The sequence below is a fragment of the Eleutherodactylus coqui genome, chromosome 4 (genome assembly GCF_035609145.1).
Source record: "Eleutherodactylus coqui strain aEleCoq1 chromosome 4, aEleCoq1.hap1, whole genome shotgun sequence".
Lineage (NCBI taxonomy): Eukaryota > Metazoa > Chordata > Amphibia > Anura > Eleutherodactylidae > Eleutherodactylus > Eleutherodactylus coqui.
In genome coordinates this window covers 189,254,181-189,272,084 of record NC_089840.1, presented here as the reverse complement: position 1 = coordinate 189,272,084, position 17,904 = coordinate 189,254,181, and the positions used below count along the sequence as shown (strand labels likewise).

At 41.7% G+C, this 17,904-nt stretch overlaps 1 protein-coding gene across 1 annotated transcript in view; it reads left to right on the top strand.

Annotated features, from left to right (window-relative positions):
• Positions 1-17,904, top strand: part of LOC136625894 (microsomal triglyceride transfer protein-like) — a 77,658-nt gene that overhangs the window by 45,304 nt on the left and 14,450 nt on the right. Inside the window, exons 10-16 of the mRNA XM_066600468.1 lie at positions 2,092-2,199; positions 4,476-4,688; positions 7,562-7,776; positions 8,008-8,105; positions 9,157-9,278; positions 10,783-11,007; positions 17,163-17,287. Coding sequence (XP_066456565.1) covers positions 2,092-2,199; positions 4,476-4,688; positions 7,562-7,776; positions 8,008-8,105; positions 9,157-9,278; positions 10,783-11,007; positions 17,163-17,287 — 1,106 coding nt within the window. The remainder of the gene's footprint in view (positions 1-2,091; positions 2,200-4,475; positions 4,689-7,561; positions 7,777-8,007; positions 8,106-9,156; positions 9,279-10,782; positions 11,008-17,162; positions 17,288-17,904) is intronic.

Here is a 17,904-nt window from a genome sequence, read left to right as displayed (position 1 = left end):
CCCCCCCCCCCTGTCCACCCTTCCGCTTCCCCCCCCCCCCCCCTCTGTGGTATGTCTTTGTTTGTCTATAAGTCCGTCGAGTTTTGATTTCATGTTTGTATAAGGGTTGGTTCAAGCCCTGTGGTTATATGTTGCAAATTTTGTTGCTTGTTCGTAGGATACTACGGTCACGGACCTACCATTGTACACCTTGTTATGCACCCTATATTAAAAATTCAATAAAATTTGGATTTAAAAAAAAAAAAAAAAATTAGACGTGTATGGCATGTATTCTATCCGATATGAAAAGCCCCTTAGAGACAAGTGGTCAAACTGTGGTTGGTCACATCCTCTTTGATACTGGATAAGAGAACCCAGGGTTGTACATAGAGGAGATAGAAATATAGCAGTTGTGCCTGAGTCTTGGTGCCACAGGTAGCTGAAAGCCCCCCTAGTATATAAGAAGACAAATGGCACGTGGTTATTTGGGAACAGCAAATGCTATAAAATCTGATCTTCCAGCAATATTCTTTCATTCATCCTTTATTTCTGACTAACTTACACTAGGTAGGTTAGCAAGAAGTAGGAGAAAGATGGACGCTAGCAAGGCTGCAAGGTCAGATTTTAAAGGGTTTGTTTGTTGTCTATTACTATGGCCACATATGAGTCTGCATAGCAGCTGCATACACCAAACAAAAGTTGCTCCATTTTTCATTTTAGGGCTTAAACAGACAGCGCGTTTTTGCATGTGGAAAAATCCCACATCCATAACGCGGCGGATAGAACCCGTTAATTTCAGTGGGTTCATTCTCCCATTTTTATTTTTTGCGCTCGTTGTTTTCGTGGGTGCAAAAAAATAGAACCTGCTGTATCTTGTGCATGTTTGCAAACCAAAGAGACCCAGAGAGGTTTATGGAAGGTGCGCAAACATACACAAATGCACGCGCGGGTATGATTTAACCCTTTCCAATCCAATTTGTATCCTGGTTTTCCTAGGGGGCTAACTCTTTTTCTGCCGTTATACAACAGCGCTATATGCTGGCTAAAGCCAGTACTGCATGAGGTGACACATTGGATATGCTCCAACAGCAGAGAGCCTGGCAGTATACAGTAAGAGAACCCCCAACATCGGAGCTGTACAGCCTTAAATCATAATGTCTTCAGCGGTCAGTCAGTGGATTGGAAAAGGTTAAATCAGCTCGGGGTGATTCCGCCACCTGTGTGAAGGAGTGGTGCCTGCGCAAATATGCTCAGTATTTGCTCAGGCACAAGTGCAAAATACACTCGTTCAGAGCTTTGACAGGCAGGCTTGTTACGCAACACATTCGCGTCTGCGCAATTGTTTGTGTGCAGTGAACAAGTGTATTTTGTGTTTGTGCATGCACAAGTACTAAGTATATTTGTGCAGGCAATGCTCATTCACATGGTTGGGGGAATCACCCTGTCTTGATTTAAAGGGCTAGTTAGCCTTTGTTGTGCCATTGATCGCGGGTATGTGCTGCGTTTAGCGCAACCTGCGCAGACAAATGTGTATGTTTGCGTACCTCCCATAGACCTCTAGGGGGCGTTTGGTGCATAAATGTAGATAAAACAGCTCCTATTATTTTACGCCTGCAGACCAATGGGCACAAAAAAAAAAGAGAATGAATCCATTGTTATGTGCGTGGATATTTCCCATGTGCAAAATTGCGGGGCAACACATTCATCTGTTTAAGCCCTCACTGCATAAAAAAACTACGCAGGAACGAGCGACCTCCCATTGGAGGAAACAGGTCGCCACACCGCTAGTTGCGGTTCACTTTCAGCGTATTGTGGACCTGGTCGACTCCACAACCTAATCCCTGTAGAACTTTGTACAAACAGGGAGTGCGTCAAGGGAGAAGCCCGGGGTACGCCGGTCAACCACACATTTACACACCTGGAGCTCAGGGTCTTTTTACATCCGGTTTCCTTGCACAATAAAAAGGATGTTATGTCTATATGCTAAAGAATAGGTGTGAAGATTGGATTATCCACATCGTTAATCTATGGAATGAATAAATGGATTTATATTAATTATTAAGCGTGGATTATAATCACTTTTAACAACTCATTGTTTTGCTTCATTATCAGGGAAAACTACAAGCGAAGATCTCAGAACCTGCTACAATGGAGACTGGGCTCATTATAACTGGAGCAATTGTGGCCAAACTGTGTAGAATGGGTCTTTGCAGCGACAAGGTTGGCTACAGTATCACATTCACTACGTATTTATTCATCTAGTTGTGCCTGGAATATTTTGCTGAACAAACATTAACAGTAACTGAATATATTCTACATTGTACATAAATACTCCATAGAATAATATATCATCCATCATATATGACAGCACAAACTAAAATATTTGGTTTCTGGTCTTGTGAGATTCCAGATTAAATGCATTTTACAATATATATATATTTAGGAATGATGTTAGTGAAAAATGAATTTTTAATCCCAGGCTCTTTCTTTCTGTACTTAGTATGCCGCACACAGGCTGCTCCTACACAATGTGCCGCACGTATCAAGAATTTGGCTGAGGATATGTGTACTGGTTTCCCAGTGCAACCATAGCTCACCTGCTAGTGCAGCCGAAAAGGCCATGTGCGTTGTGAGGCATAAATTAATCTGATAGGTGCAATGCCTGCAATGAGAAAATGTAAATGCTTCAAAGGCGGTTTTCTAAGTTTATGCAAATAAAGCTAAGTTATTATAAGTGAAAAGTCTTGAAGGTTTCTAATGAACTTTCATAACTTTCATTTCATCACTTTTTTCAAGCTCCTCTGACGCTGGTTGGATTTGCAGAATTTCTTTGTTCGTTTCTGCAGACTTGCGGCTTTGAATGAAAGATGGGTGGATTTTAAGGCTAGGGTTACATGGAACGGAAATCTCGCAGAATGTCCGCAGGGAACGGCAGAGAAATTCACCGAGGTTTCTGCAGCGTAAAGGCTGCTTCAAAACCCGTAACAAATGGCGTGGGTTTTGAAGCAGCTTTTCAACCTGTATTCCACTGTGGAAATCTCTCTTCATAGAAAGTTTCCGCAGTGGAAACAGAGCCAAAATTGACATGTCGTGGATTTGAATTCCACCTTGCATTTCAGTTTCCATGTGGCTTGTCTACTTTGCTGCTAAGTCTCAGTTTTAAAAATGCATGCAGGATTTCCATGCGGAGGGTCCGCATGAAGGTTCCGCAGCATTTCTGCCCTGTAAGACTCCAGCCTAAGGGCTTATTTACACGAGCGTATATCGGACGGCGTTTTCACAGCAGGCCGATATAAGCTACCATATGATTCACGGGCTCGGCGTACATGCCGTCGGGCGGGGGAAAACAACTTAGCTCTGCTAAACTGTCTCCCCCTTCCCTCCTCCTCGCCGGCTCACCTCCTCTTTCCTCCTCTTCGGCTGTTTGCAATGGGAGGGGGCAGGAGGGGGTAGAGATAAGCTCCCGCCCCCTCCCAGCTGCTAGGTTGTGTGCGCAAAAATGCAGACAATAGGACCCATTGATTTCAGAGGTTTCCCTCATATTATTTGTTTTTGCACACAGATTTCCATTGAGAGAAAAAACATGCGACATGCTCTATTTTTGTGTGCATTTGCACACCCGAGGCTCAATAGGAGTCTATGGGGGTGCAAAAATGAGCACCCCAACCATACGTAACTGTGCGATTTTACTGTGTTAATTGCTAACACTGGGGACTAACTAGGCTGCTGAGCTGGTACAAAACCAGTGCGGGTGTGTCCTTGTGCTGATGTGAGCGGGCCGGGCAGCACAAAAAAGTACAGTAATCTGTTCGGAAACACTTTCAAGTGTTAATACGTCATGCTCATGTGCAGGAGGCCTTAATGTAATATGTATCCATGCAGTTATTGGACTGTGCAGGCACCTCTCTGTGTATCTGCATTAGGCCGCCTGCACACAGCCGGGTCAGATTCCACATGCAAGATCCTGCAACGGAATCCGGCCCTGTGCCGGGCAGGCAACCCCAGCATTCCTGTCCACCGTCTTCTAATCTATGCTGTGAATGTGACGGCAGGCGCACCAGGTCACACGCACAGTGCAGATTATGCGGCGCCATCACTAAATGATGGTGCGGATCCTGCAACATTTCGGCAATGGTAATTGCGGAAGGGTTGCGGGCAGACGGTTTTCATTGACTTCAATGGAAGCCGTCCACACAGAAGCTGCACAGCATGCTGTGATTTCTTCTCTGCGAGTGGAAAATCGCAATCGATTTCTGCTCATGGAGAGGAAATAGCGTTTTGCCGTAACTGCTATGGGCGGCATTTGCTGTGGAGTACGGAGGCGGACACTCGCTCCAGATTCCACAATGCAAATTCGCCCGTGTGCAGGCGGCCTTACATGAGACTGAAGTCTCTATTTTTTGTTGTATAAGTTTTAAAAAAACAATGTTTATAAATAAAATAAAAATTAACTTTATATGGATTTATATATTTATTTCATCGCTTTACTTTTGCAGGATGTTGAATTTGCAAAGGCCACGCTTCTGGAAGGACTGAATAATGCAGAGGATGAAACAGAGATGAAAATATTCCTTCTGTCTTTGAAGAATGCTCAGCTCCCTGAAAGTATCCCCATTCTACTTCAGTATGCAGCGGAGCGCACCGGAGTTGTGTGCAGCACCGCACTGTCCGCTCTGCAAGGCTTCCCAGCAGAGATCCTATCTATTGAGGTTGTTGTTACACTTACACTATATATGTCAGAAACATTCAGATTGTTCTGGTTGGACTAAGAACTATTTTTTATACTGTTTGCCTGCAATGATAAGACAATATTTCCTTCCTTATTGGCATCACTGCAGAGAATGGCTATTGTGTACTTTGAACCTTACATGATACATTTATAGTAGACCTGTCAATCAAATGCTCCGCATAGCCAATAATTCGTATAGTGGAATGTTTGGGAGCATGCAGTGTAGTAGAAGCTGATACTAGCAAGAAATTGGAATAGTTTTCATCTGACATCCCTAAAGTTATACAAGTTTCAAGAATTATTTGCTGTGGAGGCTGAAACCCCTTAAAGACCTGCAGTAATGTCTGTTACAGTTGATAGTTTGCTGTATAATCAGAAGCTTGTATTCTTCTGTAGACTGATTCATTTTACTTACACCTATAGGGCTTATTTACACGAGCGTATATCGGCTGGCGCTTTCACCGCTGGTCAATATACGCTTCCATCTAAGCAGTTCCCCCCCTTCCATCGCCCTTACTGCCTCTCTGCCTCTCTCCTCCACTCCGACGTTTGCAATGGGAGGGGGCGGGGCTAAGCTTCTATTCTAAATACACTCGCTTCTGCCCAATCTAAAATACACACGCTTCTGCGCAACTTTTCTGCACATAGAACAAGTGTATCTTGTACTCATGCCTGCGCAAATAATGTGCGTATTTGCACAGGCACTGCTAGCTCACATGCGTCAAACAATCAGCCTGCCCTGATTTAAATGGCTATTAAGCCAAATAAGGATCAGGTGCACATGGGTTTGCACAGCATTTTGCGCATACCCAACTGTACATATGTGCGCTCTTTGGTGCACAATGTGGCATCAAAGACCCTCTATGATGCTCTTTGGTTCCCAAATACTCACAAAATAAAGCAGGTTCTATTTTTTTGTGCCCGGAAGAAGGGCAAAAAAAAAAGCATGAGAATGAGCCAATTGAAATGAATGTCTTCTGTTTTCCACATTTGTGCACAGGATTTTCCCATAAAACACGGCTGTCTGAAAGAGCCCTTAGGATTATAGTTTAGGCTACTTTGATACTAGCGTTTTTTTTGACTGATTCAGTTTTGTTAAAATAGAAATCAGAAAATGGGAGTGAAAAGGAAAGCATCTGTAAAGCGCTCTGCTTACATTTATATTTCAACATTTAAAACATGGTGGTGGTTCAATGAATGTGGCTTAGCGGGTAGCACTGTTGCCTTGCAATGCTGGGGTCCTAGGTTAATATCTCATCAATAGCTGAGAGCTGGCTCTGATTGGTCACAGTGCTCAGCCAATCAGAGGCAGCTCTCACTCACCCATTTATGAATTCATGAATGGATGAGTGAGAGCTGCCTCTGATTGGCTGAGGGCCGGGACCAATCAGAGGCAGCCGATTCAGCAGGCGGGGATTTTAAATCCCTGGCTGCTGAATACTACAGAAAGCAGTTCAGGAGAAGAGCCAGCTGGACACGGTTGATCTCCGGCAGCTGCAAAAAGGTGATATATATTATTTTTTTTTTGGAACTTTTTTTGGATACTTTTCAGGGAAGGGCTTATATTTGAAGCCCTTCCCCGAAACTTAATACAGCGCTTGCCGGCAGCCCATTGCTTTCAATGGAGCTGGCTATATTCATGAATAGGTGACAGCCGTGGCAGAGGAGAACGATCTTTAGTATATGTTCTCAATGGGGTCGGCGCTGCTGCTGCCGGCCCCATTGAGAGCATATACAAGAACAACGATTTGCGCAGAACACAGTTACATGCGTTCTGCGAATCGTTGTGACATATAATTTTGGTCCATCCGCATAAAAAACGGACATGTGACCTCTCCCATTGCAAAGCATTGGATATATATAGGTGCGAATCGCAAGCGCACCTGCAAATCGGGCTTACAAACGCCTGTGTGACTAAGCCCTCCATCTGTATTCAGTTTCCAAAATTGGAAACAAAAGCACAGCAGTCTGCACTTTTAATCCAGTGTGCAAAAAAAAAAAAAAATGGAACGGAGATGGAAAATGCAGAAACGGATTGAAACTGAAGATATTCCGCTTCGGTGCATTTTCTATGTGCTTGAAAACAGAAACGTTTGCTTTCCATTTTGCTGTTCTCATGACTGATAAGCAAAACACTAATGTGAACATTCCTTACCTTGAGAAGTCTTAGGGTTTGTACAGTTTTTTTACAGCCTCTGGAAGTAAAGAAGAAAGTCTTCATTCACTAGCAGCAAGCTGAGATATTAGTAAAGTGTGGGAGAAATTACACTTTATGTACATTATACTAATGGAGGGAGGAGTAGTAATTCCTGATGGCCAGTACACTGGGGTCTGTAACAAAATCAGGTCTCATTTATTATTTGGCCTCAGGCACCCCACCTTCCTAGAGTTCTGCACTAGTTCCAATTTGCATAGTAGGAGTAATACATCACCTATAGAATTCTATGGCAGCATGTCATGCCTCTGTATACCTCCAGTTTTATGGAGGCTTATACAAGTTTCTGAAGTATTCTCTATAGAAGAATTGCTTTTAGTGGAGAAAATAGTGGCTTATGGAGATGCCATATATATGATACGCAAAGCAACTATAAGTACATAATATGGAATGTAGCAGCCCAGCATGCACAGTAAAAGACATGTGCAAAGGTCATTGACATGCACGAATCCTTGAGAAAACATGCTATCTTAAAGGGGTTTTTCAGCCAAAAATTGGACTAGACTCAATGAGAAAGTGATACATCGATCAAACTAAAGTCATATTAGTTATACTGCATGGTGCGTTATGCATTACCTGTGCCTTAATATTCTACATAATGTTTTGGATGCATGCTATAATTAATCTTTTAATTATAGGAGATAAAGGACATCATGAGGCAAATACTCAATCAAACGCACCGAGTCTATGATAAAAAGAGCTGGCTTATGGCGGCGGAGACGCTCTTGTCTACAAATATTTCTGTGGAGGACGTCAACAGCATCTCAGCGGCTTTGGAATTTATGGACAATGAAACTTCCAAGTTAATTCTCTCCAAACTACACCACAAGCTCAGAGAACAACCTCAGTTAATGTAAATCTTAATGTACTACGGACTATATACACCATGAAACAGGATTATTCAGGAATTGTTAAATTGCACACTTGTGATTTTTTTCTTTAGGGTTAGGAGAATGTACCATAGCAATAAAGTACAGATCTAGGGATCTAAATACATAATAGTGTATGTTGTTACGTTGCTCATACATAGGATCATTTATTTATCTTAAGATACTAAACAAATATATTGTTGCTTGTTACATAGGAAGACTATGAAGATCCCTTTTAAAGATATGTATATAATTGACGATTGGACAACATTAAAAGCTGGCAGATCCACTGTGTTTTCTGGACGTTTATCTGGTACGTGTTTTATTGCACAACATGAAGTAGGAGCTTACTGCAGTATCAACTGGCGATGTAGGAATGTAACAAAAGCCAAGGACCCCAATGTAGAAGAGTTTCATCTATTTTGCACCTTTAAAGGGTCAGCTGAAACGTTATTGGACACCATAGAGGTTAACGCACTTAAAATAGGAATAGATGATGACTTCTACAGGGGATGGGCAGAAATATGGAAACACCATACAAAATGCATGGGATTTTACCTGTTAGCACTGAGCTGTCCTCTTGGCTGAGAGCTCTCCTGACAAATTTGTGTTTACTTCACCTCTTGCCCTGCTCTGGGTGGTTTTGGGAGCCAGCTAGTAACAGCAACTGCCAGGCTCAAACCCCTGACCAATGGCATCTGTGTCATATTGCCTCCACTTAAGGTACATGGGATTATAAATCATATTTCAGTAGAGACTGATTTTAAGGCAGGCATTTTGTACGGTGTTTCCCTATTTTTGTCCACCCCCTATCTGTCCTTGCTATTAGGAGACAGGCTAAGTGGAGGATATGGCATACCAGCAGTCTTTCTTTGCTGTAAAATCCATATATTCTCACTTAGATAAGAGCAAATTCAGGTTTTTATGTTTTGTGCGAGGGGAACAGATGGGAGATCAGTCTGGAGATAGATGACCAAAAAGAAGAAATTCCAGGGCAGGTCCAGAAAAAGTGGAGTAGAGGGCCTGTTTCTTCACAATTCATCCCACACATAGGAGAGAAGTTAGGGTATATTCAACAAGGTTTGACAGGACTCTAGTACCATCTGAGTGGTGTTTTCTGATAGTCTTCCCAGTGTGTGGCACAATTAGTGGATTGTAATTAGGTTTTTTTCCTTATGATGCTTACCATAACACAAATCTCCTAGTTCCATGTCGCAGTGAATGTAAAGTATCAGACATATCTACAAGCCCTTACAACACTGTCTAAACTTATATACCCTGTTCATGAAATATCGTTATCCTGTTTATCCAAGGGAACTATCGTTCCTGTTCCTCTATAACACTAAATGCTTAATGTTTTGCAGCTACTAATGAAACAGTGTCTACCTATGGTCTGGATCTTTTGTTCACGGAGTCTGGCTTATTGAAACGGAGCATATCTGATATTACACTCTATAATGACATCCACCAGCTTAAAGCTATGCAGGTCAGCTATAAATTCATTTGCAATAACTGCTCAGTGAAAGACTCAGCGTACTTGTCTCTTCAGATGGCTTTCAGAATAAGCTGTAATGTGTGTGAATGAGCAATGATGCTTTCTCATCATTATGTGACTTTCATCCTGCATCAGTTTTCTCTTCTGAAGGCTATAGTTCTGCTTATCAGTTTTCCCTTAGCTCAGCTCAGGCAGGAGTGAGAAGTATCTGCTATAATTCCTCCAATACACATCACACACAGAGAAGAGGAGATCCTGCTCCCCTAGCTCTCTGTAGCACACGCTCAGAAGCAACAACATGAGGGCATTATACAGCAGTACTGAGCAGTGTTGCTGTGAATCAAGAACTAAGCAGAGACAGTAAAACACCTGATAGAAGCTGTAGCACGTTTTCTATGTACGTTTGCCTCTTGCTCTCTCTCTCTCTCTCTCTCTCTGCAGCTGTTTCCTACTCATTCTGCCCTCTCCATAGACTTCTATGAGCAGCAGCTGTAATCTTATCCCTCATTGAAGCTAAAAATGCACTTTACCCTATTATTACTATATTTTTTATATGGTGGTTTTGTGTTCCTCTATATTTTATATAAATCTTATTGCCAAGAAAAACATTTTTCAAATGCAAAACATCTCCCTGATTCTCTCAGGATGGGCTTTAGCAGTGAATTAAGAATGAATGATCAGTGCAAGAAGGAGGTGGGAGGAGAGGCAGCTGAAAAGTGGTGAAAGATGTTTTTCTCAAATAAGATATATTAGAAAGTGTTTTTATTTTCACTTGTAATATTAACTCATGCAAAGTTTGTTGAAATAAGTGCGCCTATTTATGGTGTTGATGGATTATTGTATCTACTATTTACTACACTGATAATGACAGGACAGATTACAACCACTATATATTTTTATATTTTTTTTATTACATGGTATAGTCAATAATTACTTCAGAAGGGTCAGTGATCCAGGGATTATTACAATTGCCAGATTGGAGTCGGGAAGGAATTGTTTCCCTTTAAATGGGGAACATTCAACCTCATAGGGGTTTTCCCTTCTTCTGGATCAACATTGGGGGGTAATAGGCTGAACTGGATAGACATATGTCTTTTTTCGGCCTAACATACTATGTTATATTGGTTGTATATAGATATATGGTTGAGTTACAGTGACTACTGCCACTCTCAGAGGCCTGAAGAATGTACCATAATAATTTTGTCAGATGTTAGGACAGTAGTATAGTATTCTACAACAATGTCAGCACTGACATACTGAATTCTGGATACTTGTTTTGCTATTGGATTTGAAGTAAAAAGACACAGTCCCAATGTCCAGATGTGGCTCCTGTGGAACACTATGGCCACCGCTGTTATATATAGTTCTCTATTTACTACCATTATCTGTTGATCCATGCTGTCTGTTGCGGCCCACTTCACGTACATACCTTGATGGTATTTTCTATTTGCGTCAATTACTTATAGATTTCATTATATTGTTTTATTTCTTTAAGGTATCTATTGAAGCTCAAGGCCTGGAAACATTAATGGGAGGTGAAGAAACAGAAAATGAAGATGACAGCGCAATGGTTGGAATGTCAGCTGCCTTGTTAGGCGTTCAGTTGCGACCAGTTGTATTTTTCAATGGATATATGGATTTGGTGTCTAAAGTATTTACAAGCAGTTCAGAACCAATCAAAGTAGTCAGAGGGAACATATTGCTGGTTGATTATCTTCAGGTATGGTCAAATCCTAAAATGTGCTTTTAACCAAGAAAGGAAAAGTAAAGAAAATAATGGCGTTCTACAGGTTTACAAAAACAGAACCAGAGATATATCATTTAAGATTTTTGTAGGGTTCCGATCAACAAAGGCTCCGAATGGGCCACCAGCTGATGTCAATGAAGCCTTACTGTTCTTGTACATGGGATGATTGTCAGGCGCTTAAGCACCCAACAGTTGTCTCAGTGATTTCACATAAAAGAGATAATCATTTAGTGAGTAGTGGTGGAACGGACTGGAGGTGGAATGAAATATCTCTTCTGGCCAACCACCTCTATTCACAGTAAAAAGGCAGTCATTCATAGATGAACGATTGCCTGTTTACATGGGCTGATCGCCGTTTGGCTTTTATGCCTGCAGAAACTGAACGACAAACGATAAGTAAATGATATTATCATTCATCATTCTCATTCAGTGTAGACAGACCTACGGGTTTCATAAGTAAAAGAATAGAGACATACCCTGTAGGCTGATCCCGGATATACACTCCCTGTGATATGTCTACTACTTCAAATAGCAGGAATCTTCTGTATACTAGTTGTTGTTGAGACAATTGCTCCCTGCTGGTCCTTTAGAGCAGGTTAGATAAATACACTACGATAGAAGAGAAAGGGTCCTATTAGACAAGGCGATTCTTGTTTGAACAACTGAATGAACGAATTATGTCACTGCTAGCTTATTCGCTCTCATTCAGCCTGTTTATACCAGCAGATACATCGTTGGCTCATTCAAACGAGAATCGTTTAGAATTGTTCATTCGTTCACATTCGCTGTATAAGTGACTGAGAAGGACCGAACGAGCGCTGTTTACATGAACGATAAGTGAACAAGAAGACAATAGTTTTCATGCTCACATAAAGTGAATAACAAGCATAAAGCGCTGATTATCATTCGTGGTTTGTTTGTTGGCTTGGTTTTAGACTGAATGGTTATTGTTCAGTTTCACTCCTTGAACCATATTTGGAACAATAATCGTTCCATCTAAAAGCCCCCTTCGGCAGCACACCCATAGATAACGTGTGAATGTGGTGCTCAGCTAAAACACAGACTGTCAATGGCTTAATAGAAAATAGGAAAAGCAAGCACCCCCAAATAGTAATGCGAAAAGTAAAATTTCTAGTGCGCAACTCCAGATAAATTGTGAGCCATCAATGTATAACCTGTGACAAAGTGTCCCTATCGGAAGAGGGACATGGGGACTTATACTCCTGCCCTATACGGATTGGGAGACTTTGTTACAGCCTACACTTTGACACCTCACAATTTAGCTTGAAAAAAAGTCGCTGACCCGAAACGTTGCATTTTTTTGGAGCTGCACAATGCAAATGTAATTTTTGCATGACTATTTGTGGGTGCTGGCTTTTCCTCTTTTCTAGATAACCTCACTACTGCAGCCGAGCCTTGCTTGGAGAAGAATCAATGAGTGGCCTCTCTACATACTCTTGGCATCTGCAATGTGTGTGTTGGACTCCAGTATTCCTTGTATACTCACTGCATCCACTCCTGTCTTGTTTTCTGTCGGTACAGTTTTGTTCCTGTGGTTGTTTCTAGCCCAGTCCTCACTCCTAGTTTTCTAGTGTGTTTGCTTATTCACAGTTTCTACTAGTTCAGTTGTTGATCTTCTTGTCTTTGGATCCTAAGAGCTCACTTTGGAGTGCCATTAGGGAGGGATATCTGAGGGTTGGGTTTTGTCAGGTTGCATTGTTGTTTCCATTTCCATCTGCTCCGTTATCTGGCTCATCATAACCTGATTACTATTATCATTGGGTCCCGTCCTCTATTGGTGAGTCTCTAGTCTTCCTTTTGTGTTTCCTATTTGATATATACTTCATTTGTTCTTGAGTCTGGCTATAACACTATACAGCTCTACTGTAAGTCCTCGAGGTAGATACTTCCATACAGTAGGTGCAGCTATAGGTGAACTTGCGTTCTATAGTCTAGTGTACTAACATACATTTAGTAGAAGCTGTAGGCACAAAACTGTTGCAAATCTTTAGCCAAAACTATTTGCAGAATTGCTTCATTTAGATGTTTTGAGGAAATATAAAATGTTGTAGTAAGCAGCAAGAGTTCCCGGAGGCCTCATATCCTCAACAATTCATATGCATGATGAAACTGAACTCTAAAGGTCAAAGGGACAATAAAATGTCGGAACACCTGATGTATCTAAAGAGCTGTATTTAATGGCAATGACCTGAGTTTTGAGTCGTAAGTTACACATTGGTCTCAGTCCTAAAGTTTACTCAGTTTTAGTTGTTAAAAGTTGTCAAAAGTTTCAGCAAGTTCCAGCATGCATTCATCATTGTAATTGTGCTTCATGTGTGCTATGCAAGTCACCTTTTCATCCTTTTATATTCTCTCTGTGCTTAGACTGAGTTCTCTGTACAGCTCTCTCCTCCCTACGTATACTTTAGTGTTTAACAGGACAGTTTCATATGATAGTGGTGATTTCAAAGCCAATTACAATTCCAGGATCTGGGCAATGACCATGTGCCACAAACCTGCTTTTTCTGTCAGATACTTTCTTTGTTTGCTTTTCATGTTACTGAAGTGATCTGAAAGTCCAGCGCCCTTGGTTAAGACCTGACTACCTAAGCGGCAGCTTTCTTTTAGTTGTTCTGGCTGCGGGGCTCTCGGGGATGTTTGATGTTGAGTGATTCTTATTCCAAGTTATATTATCATTTCAAACTAGATGCAGGTTAATCTAGAGCACATTTATGTGACAGCCTACAGCTTTTGTGTCGTGCCTATGGATTTCTCCACCTTTATCTGCAGAAGATGCTTACAGGTGTCATACCAATTCAAACAGCCATAATAGACCACCCATAATGTACCAATGTGCCTTCTATTTCCTTCCAAGATATGTTTGTCATATGTCATGTAATGAGACATGTTACTGAGGTGTTAATACAGCGCCTCATAGGGGCACCATGCAGTGATACACAGATGCCTATAGCTCTACAGCACAGACCATATGGACTTTATGTGCCATAGTATATGGTCCGTGCATGTGGCTTTGGTGTGTGCATGGGCATTTACTGTCTTCTTCTCATCACCCGATCATACTGACTACCTGATAGACACTCTGCATTGTTAGTCTAAGACAGTTTGTGCTGCTATGATTGGCCAGAGCTGGTCATGTGAACATTACTGGCCAATCAGAGCAGTGTATAGTGTCTTAGACTACGATGCAGTACCAATGCACAGTGTACATCAGATAGTCAAAGAAGTGGTGCAGCCATCTTGGTTTGTACGTGACCGGATCATCACATTCATGGAAATGTAGCTGCATGGAGATTCAGCTTTCCAGTCATGCGTATTTTGGAATAGTCGTATTGTATAAATCCCCATCTATACCCTTTAAAAAAAAAAAAAAAAACTCCATTGAAATCAATGAGGAAAAAAACAGATCAGTTTTTTTCAGTTTTATTTCAGTTTTCCTCCTAAAAAGGAGCAGAGAGACAGAAACCCTGAACTGACCCTAACACTGGTGTGAAGGCAGCCATATGCTGGATTTACATGGGATGAGTGTCGGCTAAACCTCTGTATGAGCGCTGATGTCACCGCTAAGATTTTCAGCGCTTGTGCAGAGCATTTACAGAGTCAGATCACCGCTGACTATGGCTGGTTTCCCGCTCTGGGCTACCACCAAACTATCTATGTGCATTTTATTGCAGCTATTTAAATCCTGAAGGATGAGTAGCTCATAGATGAATACTGCAGCTGTTCCATTTAATGCAGCCACTGTCTTTATTCATCTTATATATGTTCTACCTGTAATAATCACTTATACAAGTGGGAGCATCATCTCTCCGGAATAGAGCCTATGTATAAGTAGGAGAGAGAACATATTGACAAATAGAAATCTGAGTAACCCTGGATAGAAAAAGACATCAGGGAATACAAAAGTGGTAGAAGCGGTAGAATTCTCACCTGCCACGCGGGAGGCCTGGGTTCGATTCCCGGCCAATACACCTAGATTGTTGGGACAGAGCATTTTATTGCAGCTATTTAAATCCTGAAGGATGAGTAGCTCATAGATGAATACTGCAGCTGTTCCATTTAATGCAGCCACTGTCTTTATTCATCTTATATACGTTCTACCTGTAATAATCACTTATACAAGTGGGAGCATCATCTCTCCGGAATAGAGCCTATGTATAAGTAGGAGAGAGAACATATTGAAAACACACTATTATTTGGAACAACTTATCTCTATCCTTGATAATCACTGAAACTGTCGTCTGGTTGCAATTAACCTTGGTATATAATCACATGAGCCATAAGAAATGAATGGCTCATGCGATCAGTCATAGGCATAAGGGAATACCATAGAGTATCAAGCCAATATAAGCTTGGGTCTGCGTTATACAAAAACATACTCCGGACTTAACACCTAATGGTGACCTATCGGGGTGATTTCTACATAAATCAATCACCGCGATATTGTTCTAGGAATAATAAGAACAAATACGACCCAAGCAATATTAATGAGCAACTGTTATAAATGGGACGACAGTACTAGTAAATGTGTGTGTCAGGTACAATATTACTGACTGTAAATTAACAGACATCACTGTACCGTGACTAATCAGAGGACATCAGGCCTACCCTGTGATAGAGAACTAAAAGTCTTCAAGGTCACTGACAGTGAGTGCTTCACCACACTTTAATAAACATCTGGTGGCGCAAGTCATTGACAAATAGAAATCTGAGTAACCCTGGATAGAAAAAGCTATCAGGAAATACAAAAGTGGTAGAAGTGGTAGAAGTGGTAGAATTCTCGCCTGCCACGCGGGAGGCCCGGGTTCGATTCCTGGCCAATGCACCTAGATTGTTGGGACAGAGCAGTGTTCATCTATATATCTAAGCCCTACTGTTTTTAATTATTGTGTGACTTTTAGCACATATGAGAAAATATAAGGACGCCTTTTTATTATTTAAAAATCAATAAAAGCTAGGTTTTATTATTTTTGGTCCTTTCGGTGACAAGTAAACATTGTTTTTGCATTCAAACATAATGATTATTGAGCATTTGCGTGATAAACAGCCCATATAAATGGCCCTTATGGCCGGTTTCATGTGGGTGATAAAATCGCGTGTTTTTCGCACGATGCGAGAGTGAGTGAAAATGCAGAATTCTGAAAACAATGATTTTCAATGGTTTTCTTCACATTTGCGATGTTTTCACTCATGCGATGTTGTGAGAAAAAAAATTGCAGCATGTCCTATCTTTCTGCGATTTGTGATTTTTAATTATTTTTTTTAATCGCCCATGTTTCCCTATGGAGCCTCCTTTTTATCGTGTCGCAATGCCTGAACTTGTGATTTGCGTGCCATGTGTTTTTAACATTAAAAAGGTCCTATTGACTTTCGCGCAAAAAAATAAATTGTGTCAAAATTGCACAGGAACAGAGACACGATTTTGCCGTGATTTTCTCGCGGCAATATCATGATTGCACTTGTGAAACTAGCCTTCGTTAAACATTATGAAAGCACCTTACAAACAGCTCTTGCAGGTATAAGCAATACACGTCCGACGTGCAGCCTGATCTAATCCATGCAGCGTCTGGTGTTGAGATTCTCTGTGTACAAAATGTTTATAAATTGTTTCTCTTTTGTTTGTTTTTTTCACTTTTCTATGTTCTAAATAAATATATCTAGATTATAGCTGAATGAAGCTGGCAGGGTGGATTCCAACTGCGATATTCTTGCAGTGGGATGCGACCCGTGCGCCTGCAGTGACCTGTGGCTTACCTGTCCTGCGTCTTCGCTGTGCATTGTGGATGTGCCGGCTGGCGCACAGCTGAATGTGCGCAGTGCAAAGCCAGCCCATCAGCGATGACGCGGCAGTGCAAGATTCTGCGAGGCTCACACTGAACTAGGACATGCTGCAATTAGGTTATCGTGTGCGTTTTCGGCGATCAAAATTGTGGCTGTCTGCATAGGATTGCATAAACCAATGCAATCCTATGGCAGCGTGCAATAGCGGAAATTCCGCAAGGAATATCTGCCTGTGTACATTCGGCCTATATGTGATGTTTATTACAACTTCTTCCATTCTGGTCAGCTAGTAAACCTGTAATGAGGGTCTTCTCTGCTCTGTCTTCCAGTGGTTACCACTACAGTCTGGGCTCCAGGCCGTGGTCCAGCATCAGGCTGCGCTTGGGCTAGAGATCTCCTCCAAGATTGAAGTCAGCATTTGGGATCAGGAGTCAAAAACCAACATCAATACCAAGTAGGATTCATGTTCTTATTGGTTGTCTGTGTGTCTATAGGTTAGGGTAAAAGTAATGACTAAAAGGCAGCGGCCACAAAGAGTATCTCTTGTTTCGGAAGCCTGGGTATGTTCATGCATTACACAGATGGCGCTACAGAGAAAGCGCAAACCTGCTGCCAGATTTCCCCATGGACCGCAACTGATATCTGGGTGTCCGAGTAATAAACCAACCTGTGATCATCTTAAAGGGATTAACGTTTATCACTAGGTGATAAAAGTCTGATAGTTGGGGTTCTAATTGCGGAGACTCCTGCCATTCCTGAGAATGGGAGACCCATGCCCCCATTGCCTCCTCACTATGGGCTTACTGTATCCCCCCCCCCATAGTGAGGAAGAGATTGAATGGAGTGATGGCCTTGCATGTGTGGTGCTGCTCCATTCACTTTCAATTGGACTGGCAGATCTAGCTGAGTACAAGCACTCAACTATTTACATCAGCCCCATGAAAGTTAAATGGAGCGGCGATCATGCCATTTCTCCATTTAATCTGATATTACTGCAGTTTGGATAAGCTTCCCTGCAGTGATTAGAAGAGGGGGGCAGAGGTCCCCTGTTCTTGGGAATGGTGGGAGCCT